At 44.6% G+C, this 17,660-nt stretch overlaps 1 protein-coding gene across 1 annotated transcript in view; it reads right to left on the reverse strand.

Annotated features, from left to right (window-relative positions):
- Positions 1-1,309: 1,309 nt before the first annotated feature.
- The window catches only part of LOC144669420 (voltage-gated potassium channel KCNC1-like), a 66,021-nt gene continuing 49,670 nt past the window's right edge, over positions 1,310-17,660 (reverse strand). The window contains exon 4 of the mRNA XM_078531834.1: positions 1,310-1,446. Coding sequence (XP_078387960.1) covers positions 1,310-1,446 — 137 coding nt within the window. The remainder of the gene's footprint in view (positions 1,447-17,660) is intronic.

A 17,660-nucleotide genomic window follows, 5' to 3' on the forward strand; every position in this document is an offset into this window, starting at 1 on the left:
GACAATGGAGGAGGGATGGAAGGAGGATGGAGGAGGAGGAGGAATGAGCAAGGCAGGAACGCAGTGGCAGGAGGTGGGAGGGAGCAGGGTGACAGAGGGAGATGACACGACAGGAACGGGGTGGGGAGGCAAGGGGGATACAGGAGGGAGAAGGGGAAGGGTTGGGGAAGAAAGGGTTGATGGAAGACTTAGCAGGGTGAGTTGAGAAAGGGGGAAGGAAGGAGAGGGGTTAGTGAGGACGAGGAAGGGGTATTGAGGAGGAGGAGGGTAGGCGAGATGAAGATGGTTTACAGGAGGTGGGAAAAGAGGTATTGCAGAAGGAAGGGGAAGGGGTCACTAGTTGACCGTGACGGCCTCCAGTTGCATGTATCTAGAAATCACTGGACTGTCCTTATAATTATCTGTGAGTAGAGAAGAGAGCAAAAAATGGCTCAGGGACAGCTTTGATCTCACCTCGCTCTTGCATAACAGGCATGCAGCAGTCGAGGCTGAACACTCCACTTCAGACAGAACTTTTTTTTTCTTAAAAAAAAGGAAACAGTTTTTTTTTTTGATTTTTGTTTTAAATTGTTCAACATGCACCAAGGCAAACGTATTCATTTGCTTATTGCTTGCAATGGAGTTCCATGCATTAGAATGCGGGAGAAGGGGGAGGGCGAGGGGGAAAAGAGAAATCCCACTCCACTCTGGATCAGAAAGTCATTTCCACTGGTTTCCCACCTTGTGTGTGTGTCTGGTTCTTTTTATGCCTGTACGGCCCGTATATCCTGAGTGTACACTTTATTTTATTTAGCCAAGAGTCAACGACAGAGAATACATAGTGGTCCAGAAAAATCTGCAGCTTCCCTATGTTAGGATTCATCGTTCCACGGAAGTCAATTTTTCTTTGCGTTTCTGATTTTCTCAAGCCTTTGGGGGGATGGGGTGCGAGGGTGGAAATAATCTATTCGTTTAAAATATAGGAAAATTCCACCGTGCTGTCCGTTGAGGGGGTTGGGGGGGTGGTTAGCCGGGGGGGAGGGTCTGTTCCTTGAATAAGCCAACGACTTGGCACAAATTTAACCACTTTAATTTTCCATTCGAACGGTAGAAAGCAGATTCTTCATCAGTCATTTGGTATATGCAGCCTATTGTTCAAGCAATGGTCTCTTTTCTTTGTGTATTTTTTTTTAACGATTTTAATAGTCCTAAATATATATATATATATATAAATATATCTATATATACCTATATAGATATAGATACATACACACACACACACACAGATATAGTTCTCTAGAAAAATATTTCCCACTCTTTTGTGTCCATGCTACAGAATGGATGGAATGGGTGATTGGGGTCGCCTTAGTGGACATGGCGAGCTGAATGGCGAGGTGACAGGAGACAATCGGAGCGCATTCCCACTCATGCCAGAAATGTTGTTTAGGCTCCTCGACTTTTCATAACCTTGGGTTTCAAAAAGAGAGAAGAAAGCAATTTTTTTTGCACATATACTAAATAATGAATGAGTGATCTAGACTCCGAGACAAGGCTTAACTCTCTGGAACAAGTCTACACGGACTAGGGTTGCCAACTCTCCAGGACTGGCCTGGCGTCTCCAGCAATTGCAGATCAATCTCCCGGACACTGCTATGTGCGACCCTGGAGAAAAATCATCGGGACGTTAAAAAAGATTGGGTGTTTTTTTTTTCTTTGAGCTTTTCTCTTCACCAGATGTAAAAATATCGACAATGGGAGAAAAAGAATGTTTGGCTGACTGACAAGCTTTATCCAATTGGGTAATGAGTCTTATTACTTTCCAATTGGCGTAGGAAGGCAGTACGTCACAAAGATGGATGGGTTGGCCGACTAATGGCTGGAGCATGGAGCAGATGATGTGATGAAACCTCCAGGAATACATTTAATCATAGTTGGCAACCCTAACACAGACCCACAGACAAAATAAAAAAATATATATATCAGGACTCGATCTTCTATTGCTTGGTAGATTCTTTCAAAATGGGTCTCTCTTTTTCTGGGAAGTATCTCCATCTGACTGGCTTTTCAGCCAATTCTAAACTCTAGGCCGTTGCCACCCCTGATCAGCAGAAGTCCAATCTTACTCTCACCACTAAACTAGGTATAAAGCCCAACCACGAAGCCAATGTCCATTCACTCATGAATTTTAAAACAGCTAGCAATTTAAATTTCCTTTCGACATTCAGATGGGATGTCGACCTCACTGGCTGAGTGGATGGGGCCGTGGGATCAAATGCTAGGAATTCCAAAGGGTCAAAGGTTTAATTAAACCCTACCTGAATCACTAGCCATCTTGGTGGTATAAAATGAACACTATTATGGAAGAGCAGAACCATTTTATTGAAGCATCGAGGTGGGGGGGAACAGGGGGGGGTGGGGGGAAATTATTTAGATCAGCCCAGATCCACTAAATATGATTCCGGGTCATCATTTATGAAGCAGCATTGTAAGCTCACTGAGACAACACAAAAAAAGACAGGCAGCAAGGGCAAGAAACCACAAAAAAAGAGCAAAAGGCAGTGGGTAGTATCTCCTACAGAAATAATTAAACACGCGTGAATTTGTTCTGTCAGAGTGAGAGAGGCTGGCTCTAGGGAATGGAACATTCAGCACTTATTTTAGTTGTAAACACATCCAGCAGTTCCATCACAAACATGCCATTGGTTAAATTCAGAGTGAAGTTCCCTCTCAACTGTCCCATCAAGCACTCTCAAATCAGGCATATTATGGGTTGGACGCAGGGTAAAGTTCTCTGTACCCTACCCCATCAAGCACATCAGGTGCATTATGGAGAGACAAGCTCCTTCTTCACTTCCCCCATTGAGCACTCTCAGGTCAGACTGAAACTGCCTCTACTGACACGCAGCAATGTGCCTGAACCCCAATCCAATACTCAACAATGTGCCTGAACCCCAATCCAATACTCAACAATGTGCCTGAACCCCAACCTGATACTCAACAATGTGCCTAAACCCCAATCCGATACTCAACAATGTGCCTAAACCCCAATCCGATACTCAACAATGTGCATGAACCCCAATCCGATACTCAACAATGTGCCTAAACCCCAATCCAATACTCAACAATGTGCCTGAACCCCAATCCGATACTCAACAATGTGCCTGAACCCCAATCCGATACTCAACAATGTGCATGAACCCCAATCTGATACTCAACAATGTGCCTAAACCCCAATCCGATACTCAACAATGTGCCTGAACCCCAATCCGATACTCAACAATGTGCATGAACCCCAATCCGATACTCAACAATGTGCCTAAACCCCAATCCGATACTCAACAATGTGCCTGAACCCCCATCTGATACTCAACAATGTGCCCGAACTCCAATCTGATACTCAACAATGTGCCTGAAACCCAATCTGATACTCAACAATGTGCCTGAACCTCAATCTGATACTCAACAATGTGCATGAACCTCAATCTAATACTCAACAATGTGCATGAACCCCCATCTGATACTCAACAATGTGCATGAACCCCAATCTGATATTCAACAATGTGCATGAACCCCAATCTGATACTCAACAATGTGCATGAACCCCAATCTGATACTCAACAATGTGCCTGAACCCCAATCTGATACTCAACAATGTGCCTGAACCCCAGTCTGATGCTCAACAACGTGCCTGAACCCCAATATGATACTCAACAATGTGCCTTAAGCCCAATGTCAGAAGAGTGCACTTACTGAATTACTTTAATACCTTAATGTACTCAACCATCTTTGTAATATCATTTTTCAAGACCAATGTTTCTGGCAATTGTGCAGAATCACACCCCATCAGGCTAAGATTGTCTCAAAATCATTTCATGTCCGACCTTATCATTCACCAATCATTCACCCAAATTCTCTGGACTAGATTCAACCCAGGAATGAGGCGACTGTATGCCAAATAATCAACCTAACCCTCACTACAGAAAAAACACAACCATCCTTAAGTGTAGCAAGATTTCCTCTGAAATAGCTTTGAGAGAGATCTGAAAGATATCACAGCTCTGGGTGAATCATATACTCCAGTTCACTTTCTTTTGTACAATCCCTGCAATGACCTGTGAACTGCTAACTGTGGACAACGCCTGTAGGTTCATACCCTGTGTCTCTGGGAGGACTACATGTTGGCGATTACTGTCCATATGTTACATACGTGATGATGACTGTGCAAGGCCATGTTTGGCAGAAGGAGCAAAAGAAGAGGATCCCCTAATTGCCCCCCTCCCCCATCACCCTTGCAACTAAAGACGCCACCTAAGGCACTTGAGCAGAAGAGGGCCTCCTTTTTAAATTCTATGGGAAGCTGAGGAGGAGACTTCTGCCAGGGAGTTAAGATGTCTCAGAGTCAGTCATGGCAACATCAGTCACCTTCTATTTCATGCATTCATGCTTACATAACAGCTCTTGTTTTTCTTCTGTACAGAAAAGGCATAAACATATGAACAACTAAATTCTGATAAAACTCAAGCATTTTTTTAAACACCTTATGATTTCATTTTCTTAGTGTTCCCTCCTCTCAGTCCCATCCTTTTCTGCTAAAGGGGTCTCCAGTTATCTCCAAGTACATATTCAATATGCACCCCTGGTTGACCTTCCAAGGGCTACATCTGAGGAGTGAAGGGTTCCCTCCGCCCACAGAGAATAGTTAAGATCGTCTGAGGGAAGCCTGAATGTGACCTCATTTCAGGTCAGGACGGGAACCCTTTCCCCTGGATGGACTCCTACACATTGTGTTTCACATCAAACCTATTCAACATGACCCACTGTCTACTCATCAGCCCTGAGGCCTCTCCTAGATGTTCTATCTCTGGGGGGTACAAACTACTGGATTCAGTTCTGAGACATCCCTGCCATTGACTTTTGGCATTGAACCACTGGGCTATCCCTTGGCCTGTTTCTGGTAATAGATTGCAATGATGTGCCTTGTGAAAACTGAAATAGTAAAGAATTGGTGAAACAATAGCAATAGTATCATACAGCCTGGTAAGGCACTGATGGGATAGTGGAAATGGTGCATTATGGAATTGTTGAGCTAGCAGAACATGCAATGGAATGACTTTGATGAGACAGAGTGGTCGAGGATCAATCCTCAATGTGGAGGAATAATTAACGCAAGCCTTGCCTAGGTCCATCAGGGGACTGCAATAAGAAGAGGCGTCCATTAAGTCCACAAGCTTGACTACCTCACCATCCTTGCTGAAGGACACAAAAGATAGGAATCCCTCATGGGGAATAAACAAAGAACGCCACCAGCCAAATAAAATAAAGCAGCAAATATCACGTCAGACACATCCTACAGCCCATTCAGAGGACAATTCCCCAGCACTCTTTTCAATGACAAGTGCTTTGCTACTGGTTAATTCCTCCACAGCAAAAGAGAATGACCTTGTGTTTCACAGCCAACCTACCCAACATGACCCATTCATTACAAAGGTTAAATTACTTTTCTTGCGATCTCGCTGCTCCCAGGAATCTGGCAAGGAGGCCAGAAATTGGAAGAAATAAATCTACTGGGTTTTAATGCTTGATTACAGTTGGAATTAGCATCTTACACTCGATGTCATTGAAAATCTTACAGAGACACATTGGGCAGCTCTACCAGTCAAAACCAAATATCATAATGGCTGCACAGCAATATTCTATTCGCTTTTTCTTGGGGGGGGGTTTTTTGGAGATATGTCACTGATTTAACATTTGGGTCCTGGGTCTGAAACCAGTGGAACTTTCAATCCCTACACTTTCAGGAACTCAAGCTTTGTATTAAGATCTGAAATATATTAAGCTAACCCCACTATCTAGTAACTATCAGCATTGTAATGATTAATATGACCATAGAACATATTTCATGCACAACATTGGACACCTTAATGACCATATTCAGGGATACAAGCAAACTTGTGTCCAATTAAATTTGGTTGACAAAACTGTCATGTTTTAAATTATGAAGGTTTGCCTCTCTTTTCTTTTCAATATGCAAATTCTGGTCACCTCTTAAAGCCAAGAAATTGGTCCTTCACTTTCAACGTGTGATTGCAAAATATGGTCCATCTTTTAAGCAAGATTGACAACCACATTGAAGAGTGCGGCAGTGTTTCATTATTATGTCACCGTGCAGAAGATGGCATCTAAAACCTTTCCAGCACTTGGGAACTCAATGCAGAGAGATCATTTTAAAGATGAATCTGAATTCAGTTTACCTCTTAAACTGTGTCAGAGAATGACCATTGTAACACACTCCAATATGGAGGAACATGAGAGATCCTTCACTCCATTCAGTCAGGAGAGCGCATTTCCTATTAAATGTTGCTTTTGACAAAATACAAAGCATCCATTCAGCAACCAACATCTCGAACCACTTACATCTTCCTCCATGCCAACTGTTACCATGATGATTAAAGTAGGGACATGAACTGCACTGGTGTAACCATGGTATCATTAGCAACAGAACGATGATACCACATTTTGGTTGCTATAGGCCTAAAACAGGGCCTTTGTTATCAATGAATTTGCAGCAAGTTCCCATTTAAGATACATCAGCTGTCCTTTTCAACATTCAAAGCCAATTATTAGACTCTTCCTGCAGTTATTGCATCTTAAAACGAGAGGGAGCACTGGGCTCAGAGGCTTTCCAGTGTCCAGTGACACAGGAGGCAGACAAAGCATGTGTTTACATCTGCTTCCATGGCTAATTCTTCCTGAAACAAGTCGCTAGCCTATGCCAAGAGGGTACAGCTTGAGAGGCACTACTCCACATCAAGCATAGCTGACCAGGAGACTCTCCCGCTCTTACCACCTGCCACAGGCATAACAGATGGTTTTACAGGTTGATAGTTAACCTGTTTGGCCATGTTATGAATGCACCTTCCTTGGCCCTCAAGTCCTGAAGTGTGACTTGAACCCGGAGCTTCTGGTTCAGAGATAGGGACACTACCCACTGCGCCACAAGACGTCCTACTGGGCATCAGAACTTCTTTAAAAAAAAAACAACATAGATAATTCCTGATTTGTTGTCTCTGGCTTCTTAGCAGTGTCAAGTCATTGGAGAAGGTGCAGAGGAGATTTACCAGAACAGTACCAGGCATGAGGAACTTCAGTTACATGGAGAGTCTGGAGAAGCTGAAACTGTTCTTCTTAAACCACAGAAGGTTTTGGGAAAATTTAACAGAGGTGTTCACAATTATAAAATGTTTTGATAAAGTAAATAAGAGGAAACTGTTCCTACTAGCAAGGGGAGTCAGTAACAAGAGAACACAACTTGAAGATAATTCTTCAGGAGAAATTATTTTACACAATGAGCTGTTGTGATCTGGAATGCATTGCCTGAAAGGGTAGTCGGAGCAGATTCAATAGTAACTTTCAAAACGGAATTGGATAAATACTTGAAAAGGAAATGATTGTGGAAAAGCTGGGGAATGTGTATTATCAGATAGTCCCTTCAAAGAGCATGATGGACAAAATGCCCTCCTTTTTGATTCTTCACTTCAACAGCGTCCACTGGCATGTTTTTCCATAACTCTATTACTCTTCATGTGAAGAAGATCTGTCTGATATTTCTTTGTTATCTCAACTTTCTAATTACTGATGTGTGTGTGTGTCCTGGTATTTTTTTTAAATTCATTTATGGGACGTGGGCATCACTGGCTAGGCCAACGTTTATTGCCCTTGAGAACTGAGTGGGGCATTTCAGAGGGCACATAAGAGTCAACCACATTGCTGTGGGCCTGGAGTCACATGTAGTCCAGACCAGGCCAGGTAATGGACATTAGTGAACCGGATGGGTTGTAATGGTTTCATTAGACTTTTAATTCCAGATTGTTCTTTATTAGATTCAAATTTCACCATCTGCCGTGGTGGGATTCAAACTCAGAGCATTATTATGGGTCTCTAGATTACTAATTCAGTAACAACACCACTGCCTTCCCCTAAATTTGGATCCTTTTCTACAAGCAGGTCACCTGGATCCGTACTAATTCCCCTCGAAACTCCAAACTGGGCACCTCACGATCCCCTCTTTTATACAGGTTTTGTGGCTGTGCTGAGGTACGTTAAAGGGAATGTCGTATTGATTTTACATCTTCAGATAAAAATTTTGGAATAACTGTCAGCACTGAGTATCCAATATCAGGGGGAAGGGGTAAAAACAAAAAACTGCGGATGCTGGAAATCCAAAACAAAAACAGAATTACCTGGAAAAACTCAGCAGGTCTGGCAGCATCGGCGGAGAAGAAAAGAGTTGACGTTTCGAGTCCTCATGACCCTTCAACAGAACTCTTTTTGGGTAGGAGGTAGAAGCGGGCCGTCCGAGGTTGGGCGACTATCAGGTTGGAAGCTGTGGGAGGAAGATCTCCAGAGGAGATGAGGTCAGTGACAGTCCTGGAAACAATGGCTTGATGTTCAGTGCTGGGGTCATGGTCCAGGGAGAGGTAGGAGGAAGTGTCTGCGAGTTGACGCTCAGCCTCCGCGAGGTAGAGGTCAGTGTGCCAGACAACAACAGCACCACCCTTGTCAGCAGGTTTGATGACAATGTTGGGGTTGGACCTGAGAGAACGGAGTGCAGCAAGTTCAGAGAGAGACAGATTAGAATGGGTGAGAGGAGCAGAGAAATTGAGACGCCGACTGTCACGCCGACAGTTCTCAATGAAAAGATCAAGAGAAGGTAAGAAGGTTCTGTTGAAGGGTCATGAGGACTCAAAACGTCAACTCTTTTCTTCTCCGCCGATGCTGCCAGACCTGCTGAATTTTTCCAGGTAATTCTGTTTTTGTTCAGGGGGAAGGGGGTTGGTTTAATAAGGAGACATTAACCTTTAAACAGCCCACTGAGAGTAAACAGACCTCCCTCGCCCCTTCATATTTTAGAACAAGATCGTAGGCTCAGAATGTAAATTAATAGTTAAAATCATAGGAACATACATATGCACATACAAATTAGGAGCAGGAGTAGGCCACTCGGCCCCTCGAGCCTGCTCCACCATTCAATAAGATCATGGCTGATCTAATCTTAACCCTGATAACCTTTCACCCCCTTGCTTATCAAGAATCTATCTCCTCCTGCCTTAAAGATATTCAAGCACCTTTTGAGGAAAGAATTCCAAAGTCTCACAACCCTCAGAGATAAAATAATTCCTCGTTTGTGTCCTAAATGGGCAACCCCTTATTTTTAAACAGTGACCCAAGTTCTAGATTCCCCCACAGAGGAAACACCCTTTCCTCATCAATCTTGTCAAGACCCCTCAGGATCTTATATGTTTCAATCAAGTCGCCTTTTACACTTCTAAACTCCAGTGGATACAAGCCTAACCTGTCCAACCTTTCTTCACAAGAAACCCGCCCATTCCAGGTATTAATCTAGTAAATCTTCTCTAAACTGCTTCCAACGCATTTCCATCTCTCCTTAAATAAGGAGACCAATACTGTACACAGTACTCCAGATGCGATCTCACCAATGCCCTGTATAACTGAAGTACAACCTCTCTACTCTTGTATTCAATTCCCCACGCAATAAACGATAACATTCTATTAGCTTTGCTAATTACTTGCTGCGCCTGCATACTAACCTTCCGCGATTCATGTACTAGGACCCCCCAGATCCCTCTGCACCTCAGAGCTCTGCAATCTCTCATCATTTAGATAATATGTTTCTTTTTTATTCATCCTGCCAAAATGGACAACCTCACATTTTCCCACAGCATAGCATGGTTACCTGACAGGAGGAGGTCATTCAGCCTGTTGTGTTTGTGCCAGCTCTCTGTAAGAGCTACTCAGCTATTTCCACTCCCCCCGCCTTTTCCCCATAGCCCTGTATATTTTGTCTCCCCAGGTAATTATCCAATTCCCTTTTGAAAACCACGACTGAACCCGCCTCCACCACACTGGCATGAAACTGTTTTTCTTCAAGTTGCCTCTGGCTCTTTTGCCAATCACCTTAAATCAGTGTCCTCTGGTTCTTGACCCTTTTGCCAATGGGAACAGTTAAGTTATTTAATTTATGAATTGTACAGGGATTTAAGACCAACATTTTAAGGAGAGATCAAGTACTATACCTGTGCATGGTCTCCGTTTAATAATTTACTGAACATTAGTGTGATATACTTGTTGACATGGCTGCAACGAATGTTGAAAAGTGATGGAAATCAGCTCAACTCCTTCTCAAGTAATACCCATGTCAGTTGAGAATATAGACAAAAAGGAAAGTATCAGTCGTTGGTCAGCCTGCTACCTGCAATGCCAGAGGACTGGACTCCTAACTGGGACAAATTGATAGGCTTCATTTGACAGTTGGGTTGTGGAGTGGGGAATATGGGCAACCCGCCATTGCGAGCCAGGTTCTCTGGGATTGACAGGAACGCCAGCCAGGAAGTGGGAATTTTTTCCCCTTACTTCTCACGGGCTTTCCAGTTTAGGGTAGCTTTGCTGAGCCTTTCCAGATGGAACTGTGGATTGAGAAAATCTGGTGCTCCTGATTTTCACCTTATCGATTTCTGAGACCACAAGGTCAGGAGCATGGTGAATAGCCCACACTGCCCTCCATGTCCATTACGCCAATCCACCTTCCGTTGCTGGAACCCTGGCCTCTCAAAATCACCTTCATTGGCCACTCCCAATCTCAGCAGACTGCGCCATGGTGAAGTCATGTCTGTCCTCGGGTCATATATTGTACTTGACAAGAAGGCCATAAGGGAAGGTTTTTGATAAAGGGGCTCAATAATTATTGGGCATTAAATATTTGTTGCTAGCTTGTGAAGCCTTTTTGAAAAATGAAATTTCCCTGTCTATTTTGAGTGGGACACAGTACAGATTACAAACTTAATATTCCCTAATCCCAACAAGGATGGTACAAGGTTCATGCCTTTTGGACCAGAGAAGGTACCAGTGGGACCTTCTTATTGAACCGGTGCAATCTTTGTAGTGGTTTTTGATACAACTGAGCAGCCTTCGAGGCCATTTCAGGGGACAGTTAAGAGTCAACCACCTTGTTGTGGGTCTGAAATCACATATAGGCCAGACCAGGTAAGAAAGGCAGAGCACCCTCCCTAAAAAGGACGTTAATGAACCAGTTGAGTTTTTATTAACAAAACTCCAACAACTTTGTGATCATTTTCATGGATATCAGATTTTTAATTTAAGGTGATTGGCAAAGGTGACATGGAGAAAAAGTTTCCTCTGTGCAGAAAGTAGTTAAAGATCTGGAGTGAACTATCGGGGAGTGTGGGGAAGGCAGGTTCAACTGAGGCTTTCAATAGGGAAAGGGTTAAAACACCTGAAACTCTTTTGAGTTATCAACAGTCACAGATTGCAACTCTTTCGAGTACAATCACAGTTCTTGGTTTCCGGGAGTGGGACATGAACCCACAACCCTCTGATTCAAAGGCGAGCGTGCTATGAACTGGAGGAAAAAAATTGCAGGGCTATGGGAAAAGGGCAGTTGAGCAGAACTAGCTGATTTGTCCTCGCATACAGCCAATCTAGACTTAACAGGCCAAGTTGCCTCCTTCTGTGCTGTAACCATTCTCTGATTCTGGCTAATCCAATAACATAATCACTACATCACCATATCCATAAGGTAGCCACTAGGTTTTCCACTGCAATACATCACCTTGGCACAATCTGATTTTTGACAGCACAAAGTTAATTGCTGGTTTAAAATCATCCTGCTATTCCAAAACTATCACAATCCAGTGGGTGCGGGAGAGTTTGTAATCCCATGTGAAAATAGCATCATTAGTGGAGCTGGGTGATTTAGTGAACGGATCGACTAGAGAGCAAAGCAACACATTTGAGATTTTGGTGCGGGAAGGAGTTGATCTGACTGGATTACACAAACCAATGTCGCAATGCGGACCTGATTGCAGACTTCACCCGAGATTCAGCACCTTCAGCAACAACAATCTGCTGTTGCAGATGAACAACAACAACAACCTATATTTATGTCGTGCCTTTAATGTAATGAAACATCCCAAGGCGTTTCACAGGAGCGTTATAAAACAAAATATGATACTGAGTCACATAAGGAGATACTAGTTCAGGGGGCCAAAAGCATGATCAAAGAAGTAGGCTTTAAGGAGGGTCTTAAAGGAGGAAAGTAGGGAGAGAGGTGTGGGGAGGGAATTCTAGAGATTAGGGGCAAGGCAACTGAAGGTGCAGCCACCAGAGGTGGAGTGATTGAAATCAGGGTGCCCAAGAGCCAGAATTAGAGGAGCATAGATATCTCAGAGGGTTGTGGGGCTGGTGGAGATAGAGACAGGGAGGGGCAGGGCCATGGAGGGATTTGAAAAGAAGGATGAGAATTTTAAAATCAAGAAATTGTTCGAGTGGGAGCGTATTGTAGGTCAGCGAGCACAGGGGAATGGGACTCAGTGCAAGTTAAGAGTTCTGGGTGACCTCAAGTTGACAGAGGGTAGAATGTGAGAGTCCAGCCTGGAATGCATCGCAATAGTCAAATGTAGAGTTAATGAAGACACAAATGAAGGAGTCTCAGTACCAGGTGAGCTGGGGCAGGGGTGAAGTTACAGAGGTGGAAATAGGCAGACTTAGTGATGGTGTGGATATGAGCTCAGGAGCTCACCTCTGGGTCCATTATGACACCAAGGAATGTGAACTGGAGTAAACACTTCAATATTGGTCTCAATATAAAAGGACTGTCATCCTAGTCAGCTACACAGTAAAGGAAATTGGACACCGGAATCCTTTCGCTCTGAGCACAGCTCATTTCATCAGGCACTGTTGTAGATGCCAGAGCGTGGAGACGGTGATGTGGCACAAGAGCCCAGAGCTCACCGCTGCTGAGGCCAGGCACTGACAGAGGAGCCTCATGAAGCTACCCTTTATGAACAGATTCCTCTACATCCTGCGATGCTGTGGATTCCGTTTCTCAAACACATGGGTCTCATTCTCTGAAAATGATAACCTAATATAAGTCTTTAAATTCTGAAAGGGTTTCACTAGGGTAGACAGAGAGAAGGTGTTTCCACCTGTGGACGAGAACATAGCTAGAGGCTATAAATATACGACAGTCACTAATAAATCCAATAGGGAACTCAGGAGAAACGTCTTTACCCAGAGAGGGAGTGGTGAGAATGTGGAATTCACTCCCACAGGGAATGGTTGAGGAGAACAGCAGAGGTACATTTAAGGGGAAGTTGGATAAACACATGAGGGAGAAACGAATAGAAGGTACACTGATAGGGTGAGATGAAGAGGGGTGGGGGGAGGCTCGTGTGGAGCAGAACTACCGGCAAATGGGCTGAATGGCCTGTTTCTGTGCTGTACACACCCTATGTAGTTCTGTCATTTCTGATAGTTTTCCTCTTTAGCTTTTTCCCATCCCTAAAAGAATTGGACCTCATTGCATCAGGGGGATGAAAAAGGTCCAATATCACAGGCCCAGGTCCCACTTGCCCAAGGATGCCCTAAAATCTGCCCACTGCCATTTGGGGTCAAATGATATTCAGGCCTCCGTAGCACTCCGTTTAAGCAGGAGTTGGGCCAATTGCACATGCTAATGAGGGGCCTAATGTGGGTTTAAGGACCCTCCCTCTGGAACATTCCTCAGCCCCGGACAGGCAGCCTGCTCCCCTCAGGTGCTCCTGGTCCTGATGCGGACCAGCCAGGGGGTGCTGGAGATCGTCAATAAGCGTGATCCAGGAATGTTTTATTGTGGCATGCTGTCAGCCTGCTCTTTCACTCCCCTGCATCTACCTGAGAGCCATTTGCTGGAATGGGATGGGGTGGGGTGGTCCTACCAGGTGCCAAGAGGTGTGTGTGTGTGTGTGGCCCAACTGTAATATTAAGATGTGGTCCAAGGGCCAATATGGAATGAGAGTCAGTGTCCCCAGCTGGGGCATCTGAAGCTACTCAATACTGGAGGACTTGAATTTCTATAGCACCTTTCTCTAGCCTCTGGATGACCCAAAGCACTTTACAGCTAATTAAGTACTTTTGGAAGCATAACTGATGTTATAATGTAAGGAAACACAGCAGCCAAAGTGCACACAGCAAGCTCCCACAAATGGCAGTGTGATAATTACCAGATAATCCTTTTTCAGTGATCATATTGGTGCAGGAAAAAGTATCAGCCAAAATGCCAGGGAAAAATGCCCCTGCTCTTCCGCCAAGGGTGGCCCTGGGATCTTTTGCATCGGCTTGAGAGAGCAGGCGGGGCCTCAGTTTAACATCTCATCTGAAAGACAGCGCCTCCAGCAGTGCAGCGCTCCCTCAGTACTGCACTGAGGTGTCAACCTAGATTATGGGGTCAAGTATCTGGAGTGGGACTTGAAGCCACAACTTCCTGACCCAGGAAAGAGTGCTACCCACTGAGGCAAGCTGGCACTGTGATAGTTGGGCTACAGTTCTACAAGCACTGGGCAATCTCCAGTACCTCCGCTAAATGACCATTATTCATGTGGAGCCTTAGACTATGACTGACATCAGGTCATTCATCCACGAGTAAGTAACTCAGCTTTGTGTTTTGTTGAGGCGCCTAATCAAGGGGGTTAAAATGATAGAAGGGCAGATAAAGAGCAATGATTTCCTCTGGGAAATCCTGAACAAGAGGGCACAACCTTAAAATTACAGCCAGGTCCATTCAGGAGGTAATTTTTCAAACAAGGAGCAGTGAAAATCAAGAACTGTCTCCATCAAAAAGCTATGGATGCTAGAGGTCAACTGGTGCTTTCAAGACTGAGATTGGTAGACTTTTGATAGGTAACAGTATCGTGGGATATGAAACGAAGGCAGAGAGCTGGAATTGAGATACAGGTCAGCCATGACCTGATTGAATGGCAGAACAGGCTCTTGAGGGGCTGAGTGGCCTCCTCCTGTTCCCAATTCATGAAGGGAGCCATTAATGATATTTTCAATTGCAAAAATAAGATACACACCTTACCTCCAGCAAGAGGCAGTGTAATTAATTGGGCCACTGCTCCCTCAAAAATGACTTCACGCGAGAAATCGCTCTAAATTATTGCAGCTCATGATTATCTGACGAGAACAAAGTGAATATGCCTGGCCCTTCTGATTCTGAAGGACTCATTGTGGTTTAAAACATTATCAGCGTTGATGTGCCTTACACGATAATGCAAGTCATTCTTTTGTCAGATGAAAGAACGAGATATGTAAGTGTTGACAGTTGGGAGCAAGAGGCCAATTTGCCTGGAGCTCGTCACATGTCAGGTGATGTAATCCTCCTGTCCTCAAAGTCGATGATAGTCGAGACTTTCTACACTGTTCCACCACAGAATCACAGGATTGTTACAGCACAGGAGGAGGCCATTCCGCCCATCGTGTATGCACCTGCTCTCCAGATGAGCAATGCACCTACTACCACTCCCCCGCCTTCTCCCCGTAGCCCTGCACATTCTTCCTTTTCAGATAATAATCTAATTCCCTCTTGAAAGCCTCGATTGAACTTGCCTAACCACATTGTCAGTCAGTATATTCCAGATCCTAACCACTCGCCGCGTGAAAACGTTTCTCCTCATGTCTCCATTGGTTCTTCTTTTACCAATCACCTTACATCTGGGCCATCTAGTTCTCAATCCTTCTATCAGTGGGAACAATTTTGCCTATCTACTATGTACAGACCCCTCATCATTTTGAGCACCTCTATCAAATTTCCTCTCAACCCTCACTTCTCCAAGGAAAAGAGTCCCAATTTCTCCAATCTATCTATGTTGCTGAAGTTACTGAACTCTCCCAGGGCAAGTACAGCACGGGGTTGGTTACAGAGTAAAGCTCCCTCTACACTGTCCCCATTAAACGCTCCCAGGACAGGTACAGCACGGGGTTAGATACAGAGTAAAGCTCCCTTTACACTGTCCCGTCAAACACTCTCAGGACAGGTACAGCACGGGGTTAGATACAGAGTAAAGCTCCCTCTACACCATCCCCATCAAACACTCCCAGGACAGGGACAGCACAGGGTTAGATACAGAGTAAAGCTCCCTCTACACTGTCCCCATCAAACACTCCCAGGACAGGTACAGCACAGGGTTAGATACAGAGTAAAGCTCCTTCTACACTATCCTCATCAAACACTCCCAGGACAGGTACAGCATGGGGTTAGATACAGAGTAAAGCTCCTTCTACACTATCCTCATCAAACACTCCCAGGACAGGTACAGCACGGGGTTAGATACAGAGTGAAGCTCCCTCTACACTGTCCCCATCAAACACTCCCAGGACAGGTACAGCACAGGGTTAGATACAGAGTAAAGCTCCTTCTACACTATCCTCATCAAACACTCCCAGGACAGGTACAGCATGGGGTTAGATACAGAGTAAAGCTCCTTCTACACTATCCTCATCAAACACTCCCAGGACAGGTACAGCACGGGGTTAGATACAGAGTGAAGCTCCCTCTACACTGTCCCCATCAAACACTCCCTGGGCAGGTACAGCACGGGGTTAGATACAGAGTAAAGCTCCCTCTACACTGTCCCCATCAAACACTCCCAGGGCAGGTACAGCACGGGGTTAGATACAGAGTAAAGCTCCCTCTACACTGTCCCCATCAAACACTCCCAGGACAGGCACAGCACGGGGTTAGATACAGAGTAAAGCTCCCTCTACACTGTCCCCATCAAACACTCCCAGGACAGGTACAGCACGGGGTTAGATATTCTGAAACATGGAATATGATGTCATGACCTCAAATTATGAAACATTGTCACATGGAGATGAGATTATCATGTGACATTTGGCAAGTACATACATGACATAGTACAGCCACCCATATGTTCTAGGAATTGATGATGATCCTAACATGTGTGAACAAGAACATCAGCCTCTGTTCATCCCATTTGAACAGCCCCAGTGACAGTCCAGGTGTGGGACACAGGGTCTCGGGTGTTAGATACAATGCCAGTTGCTCTCTCCTTCCCAAAGATTTCTCACTGGTTATTTCCTGGGGCTTCTTGATCAATTTCAAAAGGAATGTCCCATTTTAACCAGAACGCCCTGACCTGGGGCTACGAGTCCCAGGCCGAGATCAACTACTTTATGGTTCTACAGAAAAGCGTTCCCCCAGCCCAGAATACCAGCCTTGCAGCTTTGAGAACTATAACAGCCTCTTTAAATTTATATGGGTCGTAATAATTAATTCAAATTTTAATTTTAATTCTAATTGCTTCAAGTAAATGAGATCTTGCCTCAACTTGACTGATCCTGGGCATTCATCTTAATTGGTCATTACTGAGCCAATGGGAACAGGCTGGCTGATGGTGTGATATCCTATGCAGCCGCCACCCCCTCAACTTCCCCCATTAAAATTTATAAGTCACAAATCATGGATTTACTAAAGAAATATTAACTTAAATCAAGAGATGTATGCCTGGTCCGTGCTGACATCCTGAGACATCCAGGCTGGCCTCAGCGTTCCTTTGCCTAACAATGGGATAATCAGCGAACAGGAGTATTTGTGATGTCTGCGATGCCCTACATAGCCAAATGGCCAGCTGAAACTCACTGTGTGTTAACACTCGATTAACTACTTGAGAGAGGCGCCAGCAGGTGCCCAACTCCCCCTGCAAAAGTCAAGTTTAGATGCCAGTGAAGCCTGAAACTCAAACCAGAGGCTGGTGGGTGGGTGATCTCCCAGAGGAGAGCTAAGCTCGCTGGCATTGTCTCCGTCA

The sequence above is a fragment of the Cetorhinus maximus genome, chromosome 29 (genome assembly GCF_964194155.1).
Source record: "Cetorhinus maximus chromosome 29, sCetMax3.hap1.1, whole genome shotgun sequence".
Taxonomy (NCBI): Eukaryota; Metazoa; Chordata; class Chondrichthyes; order Lamniformes; family Cetorhinidae; genus Cetorhinus; species Cetorhinus maximus.